Here is a 15,889-nt window from a genome sequence, read left to right on the forward strand (position 1 = left end):
CTCAGCAATATTTGGAAGGGTCCAAATCCTCAACACCCTAGAGATGAATTTTTTTTTTTTTGCCAACCTAATAGATAAAATGTAATCAAATAGAAATTAATCATTTTAATCTCTAATGACTTGTAAATATAAATTTAATGTCTTTTCACATGTTTATTGGCCATTGGCTTTTCCTCTTCTATCAGGTATCTGCTCATATACTTTGACCATTTTTCCTTTTGGTACTTTGTCCTTTTTTTCACAACATGTAAGAATTCTTTGCATACTAGAAATAGAATATCCTACCACATTACTGTAAATATTTTCTCCTAATCTTTCTTCTGATTCTGAGTTTAACTATGATGCCATTTGCTATATCACTTGGTTAAATAATTTACAAACCAATCAAAAGAATATAGCACTGGACTGGAGACTGTAAAAAGCAAACAATGGTGCTTTACGCTTGATATCTGAGATCTCCATACTCTTCACAGACTTTAGTTGCTAGCTATTATTAATATAAGCAAGGACTAGGATTAGCTTTCTTTTCTCATCAACTGATTATATCAATAATCTCTATTGTTTTAAAAATCACTTTAAAGAAAAAAAGTTGGACAAAATAAGAGGAAGGGAGAAGAGAAAAAAGTTTAAGCAAAAGAATGTAATGTTCTTTTGCAAAACAGAATTTATGAGAACAGTCCCTTCCTTACCAGAATAACAAACAGTAGAAATGCATATTATTAACATATATTAACACAGATATTACACACACACACACACACAGTAAACTCAGTATTATTCATAGATGTCCAAAAAAATACTAGCTATATGACAGACACTGTGCTAACTGCTTTCCACAAAGGATATCATTTAATTCTCTCAACAACCCTATGAGATTTGTGTACCCATTTAAAGATGAAGGCATGAGTCTCTGAGAAGTTAATTTCATTTGCCCAAGGCACACAAGTACTACAGGATCCAAATGCTACACTATGATATTTAGCAGAAAATGGTTGCAAGGCCAAACCTTCCAAAAGATAAACTATTATTAGATATTATCATATATGCATACCCTTGCCAGATTTCTGACACATTTCTAATATCTTATAATATATCTATAACTGACTTAAATATAAATATTTTTGAAGGTTTTTGAAGGTCAAAGTAATCTCAACACTGTCCTATAGGAGACCATGTTGGCAAACTGTCCAACTGCTAAGTACCTTTTTTTATCAACAGCCATAAACTGAATCAGGTGTGCTAGATTCTAGATGAGGAAAAGCACACATGAAAATGGAGGAAAGGCATAAATATGTCCTCCTCTAAGAGTCCATTTTCTAGTTAGGGAAGATAGAGTAAATTAAAAAATTCCAAAAAATGTGATAAATGCCACGACAGTCAAATATACGTGAAGTGCTACAACACTACAGAAAATAGAGTGACTGTCACTATCTGCAGAAGTCTAGGAAGGTTGTGTAGAAGAGGGGACATTTGAGCTAGGTATTGAAGGACTTGAGGGCATTTTCCAGGAAGAGAAAAATGAGAACCACACAACCTAGCAAGAGGAAACTTGTACAAAGACATGGAAGAATGCAAAGGCAGAGTCCATTTGGGGAAAGGTTGGAGACATAAGTATACCACAGTCACAAGGTCAGATGTTTCAGGAAAAAAAAGGATAAATATGGTAAGTTGTACAGGGACAAGATGGTAAATGATCTTTTGTGCAACCCTAAGAGGTTTGGACTTACCCTACTTATAATGGGTAACCACAAAAGGTATTTAAATAGTGGAATGACAACATATTTTTATTTTGTATAGTGAAGTGGGAAAGCCAACTGTCCATTGGGAGATAGTGTGGAAGCAAGGAGACAATTTAGGCAAATGCTCAAATAGCCCATATGAAAGATAATAACCAGAACCAAAGCAGTGGCACAGAGCTGGAGAGATGGTGGGATTCAAAAGCCATGTGTTGTAACTGAAAAATAAATTTAAAAAAAAATTTAAACCACAAAGCCATGTGTGGAGTAGAATTGAAAGTATTCATACCTTGTTACATGAAACAGGTAGAAAGGTCTCTTTAATTACTCAGATTTCTAACTTAAGCAATGAGCACAAACAGATAAAAGGCTTCTTCAGAAATCTACGTAAATGTGCACTAGGTATTTACTCAACTCTCCTGAATCTTCATCAATTTCTGAGCAAATCTACAGCTTAGAATTAGTTCACTGGAAGGTTCTGCACAATGGCATATACTAGTTTTGATTGACAGCCTCACCACAGTTTGGATCCCAGAGCGTGGAGAATCTTTTAAGTAAATAGAAATCTTATCAGTCAGGAGGATACTCCGTAGAAGTGAAATGATTTGACCAAGCAGAAATGTATTCTGAGTAATAGACTGAAGCCAAATTTTCCAACTCAGAGAGCAACTCATTACACTGGTTCTTCAAATACCTGGAGAATTTCAGGCTGATGGGTTCCACACATTAAGAGAGTCAATGGAAACCTGAGTGGACATCCATACTAATCCAAGCCATGTCATTTCATACCCAGTAACAGCTTTACAATCCAACTGGACTTTACAAAATGCATCATGGAGCTACAAGGAGATTTTTAATTAGTGTTTATATACCTATTCTATTGGACCCAGTGAACCAGAAGAGCACAGTTTCCTAACATAAATAATTCTTTAGTAAGATTAAAAATTGTCAAAAACACTAAAAACTCTTAAGAAATCAACTTTACAGTGTCCAGAAATCACAGAAATATTATTTGCTATTATTTATATTTGGAAGATGCTAAATTAGTTCAATGGAAAAACTATCATACTAAAAAAGAGCAGTATACTTTAATAAACAATATTTTAAAAACCATCAATATGTTCACATAGCATTAAGTAATCTGAATTAAATAAAACCCATAGTCGCACAATCTGATCCTTTCAATTCTGAGATAAAGTAGGCATTGTCATTTATTCCCATTTTGTAGATGAAGAAACTGAGTTGCAGAACAGTTCAGAGTCACACTTCTGAATCACATTTTCATATATCTGACTCTGAGTTTGCATTTCTTCTACTAAGTAGCAATGCATCCCTTTTCTTACTGTTTCTTTTATGTTGTTGGGAAAGATGAAACAGCATTACATTCAATTCTTTGTTGTCAACATTTTATTGCATGGTACTGCAGATGGAACTCTTACACAAGAACCAGGCCTTCCTCTGCATATTACAGGAAACCTGAAACTCTTGTCTGCACACCACTCACAAACAGGTGGACCCTGGGATCACTAAGGGTGTAATCAATTTCTCTCCAACTTCTACACCTGTCATCAAAATAACTGCGAGACCTTCTTGTCCCAGCAGTTTGCCTACTGGATACCAGCAACACCTCCACAGTTGTGAGGGATGAACACTTTCAAAGGCTATTGATGCTCAGTTGAATTTTTAACCATTGTGACTTATTTAAACAGGATAATTGCTGTACACAAATAGGTACAACATGTACAAGACATAATTATAACCAGTTTACATAACTATCATTGCAGGAGGATCAGAAAGAATAAGTAGAAAGGGAAAGTAAATTAAAAAGCAATCTATTCAAAATGATGATCAAAGGAAAGGACAGTGATGTGGAGCCAAAGCCAAGAAACGCAGGCAGGCTCTAGAAGCTGGAAAAGGTGAGAAAAAAAAAACAAAAAACTGTTTCTTTCCTAGAGTCTCTACAAGGAATGAAGTCCTGCCAACCTATTTTGGACTTCTGACCTCCAGAATTTCAACATAACAAATGTGCATTGCTTTAAGCAAAATAAAAGTGATCTATTATATTTCCAATTTAACTTGGAAGACAAATATTTCAATACCTCATTTCAACACCTTATTTGAAGGTGATATAACTGCCAAAAACATCACATATTTAGGTCCTTTAAGGATAATATACAGACAACTATTTCTGGACATAATAGGATACTTGCATACCTTCTGAATCCATGAAAATTGATAAGAATAGTTTTACTATCATCTTAGAATTAAATATTAGTATATTGCATTCTAATTCTGTAAAAGCATTTAGTACTATGTAACGCATAGGTTTTTATTATCCAAAATACAAAATTTTAAAGGAACTTAATTTTTAAATTATACCAACTCAAGTGTACTTGTGTTGTAAACCTTTTCAAACGATGTTACTATCTGTGCAAAATTTCACATAGAACTTGAGAAACCAATCCAAATTTTATTTTCATTGGAACATCCATCCCCACATATAATGACATCAGGGTGCCTTTGGTTAAGCCTAGTAGTAATAGAGTTGATAACATACAAGGTATTTACATCAAGTAACAATGAGTTGTTTTGTTTTGTTTTGTTTTGTTTTGTTTTGTTTTTAACTTCACCATTCAGAGGGTTGTGTTAGCCACACTTACTAGTACATGGCACATTATCATTATGTTTCTTATTTATTTGTTCCTTTTTGTCTCTATAACCTAGTCCTCCTATACACTGGGACCCATTGGCAGCCATTCTAATGGGCTTTTACGTGAGTGTTCTTACAAGACATGTACTGTGCTATGCTTATGAATTTTTAATTCCCATAAACAATAAATACACCCCACACTCTTCCATTTTTCACCAAGCACTATATTCTCAAAATCCACTCATGTTGCTTTTATCTAACCTGTTGCTTCTAACTACAGACAACTCCACGATGTGCACCCACCATTCTACCTCCCCTCTCCCAGCAATGGTCACCCAGTTACCTCCCACTCTCCTTCGCCACTAATAACACAGCAGTGAATAACACTGGGTACATCCTCTTGGGGACCTATGGAACACATTCCAGTGTGCACCTCTAGGAGCGATATTGGGTCATAGAGTAAATAGTTAATTTGCCTAAGTAATGCCAGATTGCTTTCCAGGACAACTGCCCCTGCGCTCGCTTTGGCAGCACATATACTAAAACAGGACAGCTACCCCAGTCTAAGCTCCCACCAGCAACACACAAGGTTTCCTATTTATTTCCTCATATGGCCTTGCAACTTACTAGCTCCATAAGGACCAGGAACAAGTTCACCTCTGAATCTTGTTTTTATTTTCACTAAAATGAGATTATTTACTACAATTGCCTGATATGGTTATCGTGAGACATAAAGTTAAAGAAATAACATGAAAGTTCTTTTAAGAATATAAATAGTTGTTTACAACTGTAAACAATTATTGTAATTTTAGTTCTTAGGACAATTTCTAATTTTCCTCCATCCTACCCCACCCCCACCAGCCAAATGATAGGAGGTAAATGAATAAACTTGAAACTTGGAAAAATGAAACTTTTTCCAGAATACCTAAACATTGAGGGAGACTGAAACAGAATGAGGAAAATACGTTTTCTTCATTATTTACTCACCTACGCATTTATTTAAGCAAATATGTTGTTACAGATTAGGTACCTGACTCTTTATTAATATTAAAATATAAATATTTGTACAACAAATATGCACATAGTACATGAGCAAATTTTCTATGCCTTCAATTCTGTATATAAATTTTATTCCTAAATGTAATTACTTCAAAGATGGTAGCTTCTGATATCGTAGAATAACAGCACCAATGTATTGAGCACCTACTGTAACAACATATCATGCATATTTCCGCAAACACGTAGAACAATCCTGCAAGGTGGATGTTATTACTCTAGTTCCTCATATGAGCAAACAGACACAGTTAAGTGATTTGCCCAATGGAGCAATTAAGTAGTCGAGCCAGAAATCCCCAGCATGTTATTCTAAAGTCCAGACTTCCTCTCTCTACTCCACCTCATTTTCTCTTAGAAGATATGTTTAAAGGTATCTGTAGTAAAAGGCACAGTATTGCAGGAGCTATGAAGACATGAACAAAATACCACTTAAAGTACAAACATGCAGACACAGTTCAACAGTAAACACCACCATTTATTTAATATGTATTATAACCAAGTTCTTTATGTTCATTCTTTATAGTCCTTATAAAAATATTGTAAAGAAGATGTCCTCATCTCTGTTTCAAAGGTACGGAAATGGAGATTTAACTTACCAAGGCAACACAATTGTTAATGAGTAAAGCTCAGACTAAAACACAGGTCTTCCTAACTCCAAACCATGGTTCTTGACTGTAAATGAGCACATATTTCAGGATAATAGAAATGTCCTAAAGTTAGATTGTGGTGATGATTTTCTAACTCTGTAAACCATACCAAAATTTATTGAATTATACACTTTAAATGGGTGGATTTTATGTATATAAATTATATCTCAATAAAGCTGTTTTTAAAAACATGGTTTTATCTTTGTAACTACTTTCTTTCGCAAGCTTGTAAAATCTTAACATTCATGTGTTGTTTTTTTCAATATCCACTTTTAATACATAGTTAAAATGATATTTTCAAAGATTCTCAGATTAAGTCCATGCCAAAGGAACAATTCCCCCATGGACTTTCCCTTTCCTCCCATTCTAATCTGAGATCATTCACTCTCTAGAGATGTGAAGTAAAACATGAATAGTTTCTTCAACAGTTACACATACACTACCTTTTGACTCTACAATCCTTCTCCCAGGTACTTAACCACCCTCTAAAAGGGGGGAGGAGCAGATATATGGATCAACACAAATGTTGATAGCAGCTTTATTCACAGTAGCCAAAAACTGAAAACAATTCAAATGTCTGATGAATGGATGAACAATGTGTGGTACGTTCATACAGTGAAATACTGCTCAGCAATAAAAAATAATCTATTAATACCCACAACAGCATCGATAAATATCAAAAGCATTATGCTGAGAGAAAGAAGACAGGCACAAAAGACAGGCACACACACACACACACACACAACTAATCTATGGGGAAAGAAATCAGAACAGTAGTTACCTGATGGATTAGAGGGAGTTGGGAAAGAACACAAGTGAATTTAGCATGATAAATATTCTGTTGTGGTAGGGTATAACATTCATAAAATTGGTAGAACTGTACACTTAAATATAGTGAATTTTACTGTATATAAACTATACCTCAATAAAGGTGGTTAATAAACATGCACACACACCAACACATACACAAGGGGAAGAAAAATCTATTATGCTTAACTTGACCTCCAAAGAAACAGGGCCTGAAACATTCTGTGCCACCATTCTAACATCTAATAATCCAGTTACAGAACTCATTTCTCCCATTTCTAATCCAGATAGCTGAGGATCTACTTGGTATTTGTTTTGTTTTCAGTGGGAAAAGAGAGAGCTGATCAACCATTCTCAGTACTGGCTTCCTTTCTTTACTTAAAAGTTCATTTGAACAGCCTGCTAGTCTATGATATTCTGGAGAGTAAAAACTAGTTCTTATTTATCTGTGCCTCCCCATGTATGCCTGATATCTGGTAAGTGCCAAACATTTTAGATAAACAAATTATTGATTCAACTATAAAAAAAATTCAGTACATTTCACTGGATATAAGTGGTGTGCTGAAACTAGCTAATATGACCTTGCAAGAAAGCCAAACCCATACATCTCTTCCCAACTCCATGTTCACCCCCCATTGGCAGCTTGAAATCAGCCATGACGGAAGTATTTTGTGATATTGTGATTTATAATAAATATATGTTTGGTCTTCAACCCTGTTCCTGCACAGACCTCCTAAAACCCTTAGCATTTCCCAAGTGATAGAGCAGTAAATGTGTCTTGTTTTGCTAATGAGGTGACTTTTGGACCCCCCAACCCAAGAATGGGGGCCGTTGCCCAGAGAATCAAAAATGTGATTAGAGCATTGGTACTTTCATGCCCACCCCTTCCCCAACCTCCAGGAAGGGAAAAGGGACTGGAAGTTGAATTTATCACCAAAGGACATTGACTTAATCACACCTGTATAATGAAGCCTCCATAAAAATCCAAAGGATTACAGCAGAGGTGTCCAAACTTTTTTCAACATTTTTTACCAAGGGCCATATGTGGTAAAATACACAAACAGCTGGCCCACTCACTCGAGGTGAAGTACGTATTGCCTCACCTGGTTTATTTAAGTAAACTAAATATATTTTTGGAATTTGCTGCGGGCCAATTGAAAATGGATTGCGGGCTGCAGTTGGTCTGCGGGCTGCAGTTTGGACACCCCTGAATTAGAGCCTCCAGGTTGGCGAATATATGGAGATTTGGAGAGAGTGGCATACTCAGAGAGGGCATGTAAGCTGTTCAATCCTTACCCATGCCTTACCCTAGGCATCTCTTCCATCTGGCTGTTCCTGAGTTATATCCTTTTATAACAAACCAGTAAAAATCCTGTTCCACCATTCTAACATCTAATAAACCTGTCACAGACCAGTAATATAAGAAAATGCTTCTCTGAATTCTGTGCGCCACTCTAGCAAATTAATTGAACCCAAGGAGAGGGTTGTTAGAACCTCCAATCTATAGCCAGTTGGCCAGAAGCACAGTGATAATCTGGGATTGTGAAGGGCATCTGAATGGGGGGAGGGGGAAAGGGAGGCACAAACCAGTCTTGTGGGACTGAGCCCTTAACCTGTGGGATCTGGTGCTGTCTGTGAATAGAGAGCGTCAGGATTGAGTTGAATGGTAGGACACCCGGCTGGCATGGGAACATTGCTTGTTGATGGAGGGAAAACCCTCCTCCCCACACACATTGGCACTGGTGATCAGAGTTCTTCTGCTTACACCACAGAAATGGGTAAATGCTATAAATTAGGGCTTTTTTTTTTGTTTTGAGAGCCAGTTTTTGTTTTTGTTTGCCAGCATATTACTAATTTAAAAAAGAGAGAAAACCTGAAGGACCCACAGAGACCAAGCAGTTATCCCAACTGCTCTCCACCTACTATGGGAAGTATCCTTATTCTTGTACACCTCATTCAAATCCTTTATTTTGGATGAGTGTTGAATTACCAGTCCAAACTCACTGAGATGTCCTCTTGCTATTTCCCCTTAAAACTAATGAATTTCTTATGCTGTAAGATATCATCAATGGCTAAAAGCACAATTTCTTTAAAACTTAGATTTTCGGGGGGAAATAAATCATTTACACCATCAATATAACATAAACTTAAAAGTTCCCAACATTTGGAAAATTATCCTAACATCAGGAATGCCAAACTATGAGGGGAAAAAATTCTCTGAGAAACAAGGAAATGTATCACTTTAGTACAAATTACCTATACCTTTCTCTTAGTATTTAAATTTTTGTCTTCATAGACTACATTAGCTGGAATAAAGCTTAGAAATCGCTGATTCCAACTCTCTCCATTTTCCAGTGGAGAAACTGAAACCCGAGAGGTAATAAGATTTTGAGGTTACAGAGCTAGTTAGTCAGAGAAAGGGGACTCCAACCCTGGCCTCCTGATTTCAGCATGATTGCTCTCTCCATTACTCAAGCAGAGAGGGGTCCAAATCCAGGTTCAGCCTTTATCAAATTGCAAATTGACCTTCCTAAAGCTCAATTTCTTCATGTGTAAATGAAGTGGAGTATTAACACCTACCCTATCGTTTGTTTTGAAGTATACAGTATCTAACATGAGAGGCATAAGAAATCACAGCCGTTGTTATTAAAGATGCCTATGTCTTCTCTATCAAACTTGATTATGACCTTTATTGTGTATAAGGATGTTTATCTGCAGCATTGTCGGTAGGGGCAAAAAACTAGAAACAAACTCAATGTTAATTAATAGGAAAATTAGTAAAAAAATTACGATCTATCAATACTGTGAATATTAGGTAGCCATTAAAAAGAATAATTAGAATGCTTTTCCAAACAGTTCCTGTGCCTCTTTTGCCCATGTTTTCATTCTGTGGCATTTTTAAGTCTAGAAATTAGGAAATATAAGTGTCTCTACTTCATGACTCTCCTCTCCTGAAATTCTTAGGTGCCTTTGTCAACATTTTCTTGTCTTGCTTACATAGTAAAGCCCAAACTAAATTTCAGACACATGATTAAAGGATACCAAAGTTCTACGCATGAGAAAATGTCTGGTGTTGGCTGTCTGAGTTTTGTACTGTGTGAACTCTGCAGAACTTGGACTCTCAACATCTTGAATAAAAACCCAGATTCTGTGTAACTGAAAGTGCATTTCACGTGACAGGAGCTCAAAAGTTCTTGCTGTTCAAATGGTTAAAGCTGCTCCTAAATCTGAATGCTAGGTCCTTCTCATCATTTATGCCATCATTCAGTCAACAAACATTAATTGAGGGCTTACTGTGTGTCAAGCTCTACGTTTGATACTAAAGAGCAAAGCTGCAGTCACAGAGCTGTTTTTTTGCCACATTCCATATAAAATGCCACGACATGGGAGGAATTGGGGAGAAAGAGAAGCCCCACACTTGTATGGCAGATTCTTGGCATCAAGCCTTGGCATTACCCAGAGAGGTTGCACAATGCAGCAACATAGTTCGATGCTGGAGGGACAAAATAACTACTACTGAATGAAGACAGTTATCCTGAAAACTCTTTGGGAAACAGCCTTTCCAATTCAGCAACACAAATCTTAATTTAAATGGCATTTACGTTAAGTTCCATTCTACCTCTTTCCTCTACCAAGCCACGTCCAAATATTCATGCCCTACCCAGAAAACGTGTATGTTAGGGCCAATTTTTCATAATTTCTCTTTCTTTAATATTATCTGAAAATGGCAGTAACTAAACATCATCTGAAGAAAGAAAAACCAAAATAATTCCCTTCATATTTTACAGCTCTAACTCAAACACTAGTTCCCTTAATCTTTGTCTATTAATATACATTATCAAGTATGAAAGACTTTATTCTGAGAAAAATACTACCACCGACATAGTTCCGAAAACATGTAATTTTCAGGTGACTGTTTTCTTCTTGTCCAACATAAGATACTTGTTTTTAAATCCATACAGGACCTTCCTGAGAGAAGAAATTTGGCAGTAATTTCTATAAAACATCAACAAATTGGTTCTATTTGGGTGCCAATTGATTTCACAGAAAGGTAATTGGTTCCAGGAAAAATCCATGTCTTTCTGAATAGACAAATCCATTGGAAGATATAGTTTGCCTTCTTTCAAGTACATTGGGACAAGTGTCCACGGTGTATTCCAACCATGAGTAAGATTGTGAAGATGTTACCACCTGCTTTAGAGTCCATTCAAGTAAAAGATATTCAAACAGATACTACACTTAACTTTGATAAAATTTTTAATCTGTAACGACAACTGGGCTTCTAGTACTTAAAAAAAATGTCTAATAGAAACTAGACAATAGAAACATAAAATTATATCATTAATAGAAGGTAATTTTAAAATTTTAAGCTGTTTGTATAGGTTGACATAGAATGAAAATGAAAAGGCAATTAAGTGGGCTTATTGCTACAGGTACCTTAATAAGCATTAACCCAACATCCCAGTGGCATTCACATTTGTAAGATCCAAGGGCAGAGTAATGTGAACAATAAGAGCCCAGTCAATACATACAGGAAAAGGTTACTTCAGATCTGATTAGATCATTACTAACCTTGATCTTTTCAGAAGGGTAGACTTTACTAAGTTTGGAGGCATGGTAGCAAGGCTAAACGTTCCAATTGAACTTCATTAACTCAGAATTGTTCTTATGTAAATGTATCAGATAGATAGTCTCATCAATTTCATGTATTTAGTTTATTTTTTAAAAAGTAAAAATGTAATTTATATAGGCTAGAATTCCACTTGATCTCCAATTTGGATTATAGTGATTTCCTATTGTCACGGTAACACATTCTATAAAAATATTCAAACCTCCTATGCATAAAAATGGATAATTTTTAAATAAAGATGTTACTAATTGGAGATCAACCTAGGAAAAACCAATGACAGCCCCAAACAACTATTAACATATTCTTTTCAATTACCAAAATATCAGCTAGAATTGAGCACACTCACTTGCTCTATATAAACCCATTAATTAATAAAGTAAAAGGAAAAAACTTTTTAAGTACTGAATAAAGGAAAACCACAGTCCTCATGTAACCACTGCCACAAAAATGCAAACAAGTTCAGAATCCACAATGTTTCCTAGGATTCCAAAACACACCACTGGTTTTTATATTGTCTTAAGGACATTGAGCCACATTCTCTGCTATGGAGCCTAACACTTTGCTGTCCAGATTACAAAAGAGATATTTATTTATGCTTCAACAAAAAGAACACTGAGAACTATCATAAATGGTTCCTCACAAATAACCATCTAACTATATTCCAGATTCACAACTCACTTATTCATCCTCCACTTATTTGAGAACAGAGAAATTGGTCCACCAGATGTCAATAGGTGGACTGAAGATGTTCAATGGATTACTTTATTTGAGTAATAAAGTTTCAGAGTTGTTTCAGAGTTTCAAAGTTGTGGTTTTCACTTTACATTCACTTTCAATATTGAAAATTTGCTTCCTTAAAGAAGCAGTCGTTTGAGCCCAGATCAGCAGATTATAAGGATGTGTGGACTGCTGAAGCAGCAATCCATGTCCAGTCAGAGACTGTCTCCCTGTAGCCTTCCATTACAGCCTACCTGCATGGCCTACACTCCTAGAATAAGGTCTAGTATAACCCTTGGATGACTCCTGAACCCTGCTTTGAAAGAAAAAATGGCCTCTTTCTAAATTAGACAAGCCACACTCATTCTGAAACAAGCAAAATTAAAACTCAGAATCAAGATGGCAATAAAAACTGACCAATTAACTTTATCAAGACTTAAGAGTCTTCTTTTGAAGACTTCACCTTGATTCCCCAAGGATTTTTTTAGAGATGACAGCTAAAGAAAAGACATAATCCTGGCTAGGAGATGTGTGTGTTTAAACTAGGTTTGAAACTAGGTAAACTACTGCTTTCCAGGATACTCAAGCGTGCCTCATTTTTTTAAAAAGTGGTATTTCTCTCTTTTGTAAAATAGGTAACCTACGCACGTTTTTTGTTTTCTTTAAAGTCCCAAAAGAATGTGAAAGTAACCTCCCTCCCACCCATTCCCCAGCTCCCTCTCCAAGGACAACTATTGTTTCCTGAATCCCCATCCGTAGACATTCTGTGCACATGCAAACATACGCGAGTGTTTTAAAACAATTATCCTACATTATACACACAGTAGCAGCTGCAAAATTACTACTAAATGCCTCTGGGCTTAAAGGTGGCAATTTGCTGGGGGGTGTGGGATGGGAAGAAGGAGATTTATCTTGAAGCTGAGGTTTTGCACATTGTGCACCCGGATTCTACTTTGTGTGTGTTTTACTTGCATGCCTAGGGAAGGCTCTTGAAAATAGGGAAGGAGGTAAATAAAAGCCCACCGCAAACCACCCTCTGGCACTGCACTGGTCTGCATTTTTTCTATGTCTTAACGTTTATACTTTGTATTTTCACTGGGTTAAATGAAGTATCTCCATTCACCTTCAAAAAAAAAAAAAAAGCCTAACTCTGAAGGTAACTTTCAGAACCAGGTGATTGTCTTCCTCCCCGCCAAGCACGCAGCCTACTTCGGTCGCGTCCTTAGGCAGGGTTCAGCCTGGCACGGAGTTGAAGGGGCGATCCAAGCACAGAGAAACCCACAGACGGGACACAGAGGTTAGGGCGTCCCGAGCCCTGGGCCGCGCTTTTCTTCTTCTACACAAATGTTTCGAAGCAGAAGCCCCAAATCCCGGGGCCCTCCCTTCTTCCTCGGGATGGGATGCTCGGGCTCCGGGCAGATGACGAGCTCGAACCTCTGCCCGGGGCCGCAACTTCAGACACGCGCCCTGTGGCGCAGCCGGACCCGCACGATCCGCAGGGATCAGGTCCCCCTCCGCTCGCCTGCCCGGCACCCCCAGAAAGACAGGGCTGCAGGCAGCGCCCCGCGATCCGCGGCTCCCGAGACCCCCCGCCCGGACCGCCCGTGCGCCCCGGTTCCCCGCGCGCCCCTGCCGGGCGGGAAGCCACAGGTAGGGGGGCGGCGCGGCGCTCACCTGCGCAGGAGGGGGGGTGCTCTCAACGCCCGCCGCCGAGGAAGCGGTAGAGGAGGCCATGTTGTCCGGCCGCCACGGCTGCTCCTTCCAGGAACTCCGCTCCCCTCCCCGCCCCACGCGTCCTGCCCCCAAAATGTGGGACTTCTCGGGAAAAAGTTCGGCGGCCGCTCGGGCTCAGCGAGCGCGGCTCCGCGGCCCCCGCCCCGCGCGGCGTCTCCTCCCCGCTGCGGAGTCAGCAGTGCCCGCCAGGTGCCCGCCCGCCCGGGGAGACGGGGGCGGGCCCGGCGCAGGTAGAGGCGCAGCGGCCCGCGGAGCGCGCTCCGGCCCGGCTGCCCCGGCCCCACGAGCATGCCCAGTCGGCCGGGGCTCCCAGCTCCGGCTGCGCGGGGGGGCTGGGGCTAAGCGGGGGGGCCTCACCTGAGCGGGAGGGGAGCGGGGCGGGGGGGACCTGGAGGGAGCGAGGAGAGCAAGTCCTGCTTCCTGCGGGCTGCTGAAAAGAGTGCCATTAAGCACCTCCAGGATAACAAAATCCTCCTCCTCCTCCTCCTCCTCTCTGGTTATTTGGTCATTTGAGGCTTATTCAAGCTTAAGGGGATGAAATCTTCATGTGGGCAATTTTGCTTTGGCTTGTTTCGTATTCATATCCACCTACAGCCTACGCGTACAATCCACGCAGAAACAATGTTTGCTAGGCACACGGCTTCAACATCTTGTTCCTGGCGTCTCCTTCCACCCTGCCGGTGTCCCAGCAGCACCTACATTGCCTCAGCTACCTATCCAATTAAAAAATAAAACTCTGGAGCCATCTGAGGTGTGAGGTAGGCACCGAGCCGGATGGAGCATGGAAATAGGGGGGCAGGATCTCTAAGTGTCCTCGTTTCTAGGAGTTCAGATGACGAGGCTTTAACTCCTGTCCTGGACAAGACTGAGGGGCTGTGGGATTCAGGCTGCTGCCCCCATCGAGTTTACTATTTAGGTCGGGTGGAGAGGAAGGCAACTGCCCCTCACATAGCTTCTCCGAAAGGGGGAGCTTCTCACTGGATTCATGGGAGAGTCGTTTATTCCGTGCACAGAGAAGGGCCAGGGCATTAAATGACAGCGAACCACGCTGTCTAGAAAGTAATTCCCTTTTCAATTCTTCCAGTTACAAGGAGAAGAAAATATTCTCTCTCAAACACTCACTAAACCCCCTTTTCTCTAAGCGTAGGCTGCAGGCTCAAAGCCCTAGGTAAACACAGGCATTTAACTAGAATTTATAGCTTTGTTAAGCTTTCATTGTTTAGTTTCACTGTTTATTGTTACTGTTACTTTCAAGTGAGAGCATGTTTTCTATTTAAGGTAGGGATCCAGTTTCCTTTTCAAGCAAGATATGTAAGGTCTTTTTTAATTACCTAAATAAAGATATTAATAGTAATAGTTCAGATGGGACTAAGACAAAGCAAAAATTGTAGAGGTAGGTAGGGAATGACTGAAATGTGGAAAACGGGCAATGTTTTTGTCAACTAGGAACAACCAAAGCCAGAACAACTCCTTAACCAGAGAGCAGTGAGTTAGCTGTGCCTCTGATTTAACACCTAGATCACTTCCTCCTAACACACATAAAGCTGAAATAACATTTCTTGGGCCTCAGCTCTGTGTTGGGCTCTGCACTAAGCACTTCATTCATACTCTCTCGTTTCGTCCTCACAAAACCCTTGCAAGACAGGCAGCACAATCTGTACATCGAGTCTCAGAAACTCTAATTTAGCTGAGGTCACAAACCAACAGAGGACCAGTGGCTCTATGGTTTGGGCATTTTAACTTGAGTTGCAAAAACCACTTCAGAATTTAACAAGTCCATATACACTCCCTGAAATTTTATGTTAAATTCTGTGTGCTGTTTCGTGGGGGAAAGATAACGTAGTTTCCATCAACTGTCAAAGAGATCTACGTCCCCAAAAAGTTTAAGAGCCGCTGTCATCATTATTTCTGA

The 15,889-nt window shown here is 39.1% G+C and overlaps 1 protein-coding gene across 1 annotated transcript in view; it reads right to left on the reverse strand.

Moving 5' to 3' along the window:
- Nucleotides 1–14,267, reverse strand: part of LOC308508549 (uncharacterized protein) — a gene marked incomplete at its 5' end in the record, with an annotated part of 88,768 nt that extends 74,501 nt beyond the window's left edge. Inside the window, one exon of the mRNA XM_081075425.1 lies at nt 13,918–14,267. Coding sequence (XP_080931551.1) covers nt 13,918–14,267 — 350 coding nt within the window. The remainder of the gene's footprint in view (nt 1–13,917) is intronic.
- Nucleotides 14,268–15,889: the final 1,622 nt, after the last annotated feature.

This window comes from Rhinolophus hipposideros (genome assembly GCF_964194185.1).
Source record: "Rhinolophus hipposideros genome assembly, chromosome: 15".
Lineage (NCBI taxonomy): Eukaryota > Metazoa > Chordata > Mammalia > Chiroptera > Rhinolophidae > Rhinolophus > Rhinolophus hipposideros.